At 37.1% G+C, this 2,393-nt stretch overlaps 1 protein-coding gene across 1 annotated transcript; it reads right to left on the reverse strand.

The window, feature by feature from the left end:
* Window positions 1-423: 423 nt before the first annotated feature.
* LOC120566554 lies at window positions 424-1,607 on the reverse strand. The gene is made up of 5 exons (XM_039813076.1): window positions 1,595-1,607; window positions 1,042-1,416; window positions 787-894; window positions 642-688; window positions 424-552 (listed from the first exon to the last, which is right to left on the reverse strand). Exons 1-5 carry the CDS (start codon window positions 1,605-1,607, stop codon window positions 424-426), a joined length of 672 nt encoding a protein of 223 aa, XP_039669010.1.
* Window positions 1,608-2,393: the final 786 nt, after the last annotated feature.

Here is a 2,393-nt window from a genome sequence, read left to right on the forward strand (position 1 = left end):
TTTGTTGCAAAATTGAGACTGTCCTAGTTGTCATAGACAGATTTTGCTGGAAAACACTAATTACTTTGCCATTTTCCGTTTTAGCAATTTTTGGGGAGGAATTTTTGTCCTTTATTGAATAGCAATAGTAGCGAGAGGATAGAAAAATGAGGGAGAGATTAATATTGACATTTAAAAAAAGTTTTCCAGCTGGACATGAATCAGGGCTGTTGCTGTTCGTGTTCTTTACCTGATCCATATGTCATCAGTGCACCCTGCTATGTAACTTTTAATTGTGCACATTTGCATGAAAGAGACACAAGTTAAAATGTTAGTCAAAGTGATATATAGCCTAATGCTTACAGCATTACCTCAGATAAACCCTTTAGCTCCAAACAGACTAACATACAGTACCAACTGATGTCAAACAGACCTGTTTACTCACTAATCCAACCCAAAAGCCTTGACAGCAGCGGGCCTCTGTCTCTCTGCTGCTTTTGAATCCTTTATCCGCACACTTCCAGTTTTCATCACAGTGAAGACGACAGCAGAATAAATACTTCTGTCTTCATTCTGTGTGAGGAAATGTGAGATGACAAAGTCAAATAACTAAAATAACTATTTTAATAAGGTTACTTCTACTGTACTGTTATGTTTTTTACCTGTGGAATTTTCTGACCACCACTGTGTTTTTGCCCGGCAACAACAGCTGAAATCATGAAACAGAAAACATATAGATAATAAATACAGATGCAGTAGTTATTATGTAATACTGTTGGACAGAGAACTATGAGTAGGTTCCATTACCGTTGTTTCTCTGGATTTCGTAAATGAGGAAGGCTATAACAATCAGACTTATGGCCGAGATAACCAAGAAAATAATTGTGTTGGCCTTATGTGACCACACGCTGGTTCCTGCAATATTATCAAATGGAAAAAACTGTAAGTAAAAGTAAATGGTGTTTAATTCCTGGTTGTATCATTTTGCTTGTAAAATAATATAAACATTTATATTTTAAAATAAAACACTTTAATAAGCAAATTTACTTGTTATACATTTACCTTCAATGTCCAGTTTAGTTCCATCTCCAAATAAAATCTCCCCACATGTGGCCACAGCACAGTAGTAAGTCCCAGCATCAGAGGAGCTGATGTTCTTAGAGAAGCGATAAACACAACTCTTCTGAGTGTCAGATCTCTTGTCACATTCATTATGTCTTCTTCCATCAGTGTAGATGATGTCCGGATAAGATTTATTCGATCTAGCTCTGAACCAGAACACACTGTCATCTCCTGGACACGTCTTGTTCCCAGAGTCGGAGAGGACTGAACACTGGAGAGTCACAGAGTCTCCTGGACGGACTGGATCTGATACTGTCGGCCACTGAACAACAGTGTAGTTTGATGTCCTCTGAGTGTTTCCTGCGTCATACAAAACTGTGTTAAAAGGATTTCAAAGCACATTTCGAAAGCCAAAGTAGAATTTAAGTATATCTCAAATGCGACTTTAGTAGTTTGACATGATACTCTGCTGAAATGTAGCAAATTTGGAGCCCTTTTAGTCCAGTGCATGTGTTCTCAGGGTAAAATACGGTTGTTGAAACATTGATTGGACCTACGGGAGTCATTGACAATCAACCTATTCTGTCATTTAGATATGAGGATGTGTTGGAAAAAACACAGGAACATGTTTAGTGTTAAGTGGTTGAAAAGATTATTTTATCAAATAATTAAGACAACACATACACAGCAACAATCAGGTACTCACAAACATTTGGAAATAATTAGATGACCTGTGTCTGTATATTTAATTGGACTGACATGGGAAGTTTTTAGATTTTTTCAAAACAGGTTTGTGATCCTTAAACAGTTATTTTTCTTAAATATTACCACAGTGAAGGTTTGGATCAGTGTCTGAGGCATTTGCCAAACTCTATAAAAGTATATCATAATTACCTTTTATTAACAAATATATCCCACTCCATACAGGACTTGTATACCGCTCCGTGGATGCACAGTGATACATTCCCTCATCTTCTTGGATTGTCCTCAGAATGGTCAGGTTGCTAAAATTGTTATCATTGTTCATTTTCATTCTTGATTCAGAAAACTCTGGTGCATACTCAGGGTTTGTAGATTCACGCTTTGTCACAATTAATTTCAGAGTTTCCCCGGCACTCTGCTTGTACCAGTCGAGCTGTGGACGGCCAGTCTCCTTATAACGGAGAGCACACGTGAAGGTTGCAGGTTCACCAAGTCGAACTATGCTAACTGGAACTAGTGAATCTAAAATAAATGAAAACATACAATACATCAAAAAGTAAATGACAATTAGTGTATTATGCATAATATTTATCATGCAAAACCTCCATATGCAGTAGCTAGTTGGCATGCAAATTCTTAACTGAATACTT

Source organism: Perca fluviatilis, chromosome 10, assembly GCF_010015445.1.
Source record: "Perca fluviatilis chromosome 10, GENO_Pfluv_1.0, whole genome shotgun sequence".
Taxonomy (NCBI): Eukaryota; Metazoa; Chordata; class Actinopteri; order Perciformes; family Percidae; genus Perca; species Perca fluviatilis.

What these genes read in the sequence shown, in the direction of transcription:
- LOC120566554 (XM_039813076.1), bottom strand. An exon ending in AACTAAACTGGACATTGAAG is followed by an intron (nt 895 to 1,041) that starts GTAAATGTATAA and finishes ATAATATTGCAG; the next exon opens with GAACCAGCGTGTGGTCACAT. An exon ending in CGAAATCCAGAGAAACAACG is followed by an intron (nt 689 to 786) that starts GTAATGGAACCT and finishes TCATGATTTCAG; the next exon opens with CTGTTGTTGCCGGGCAAAAA.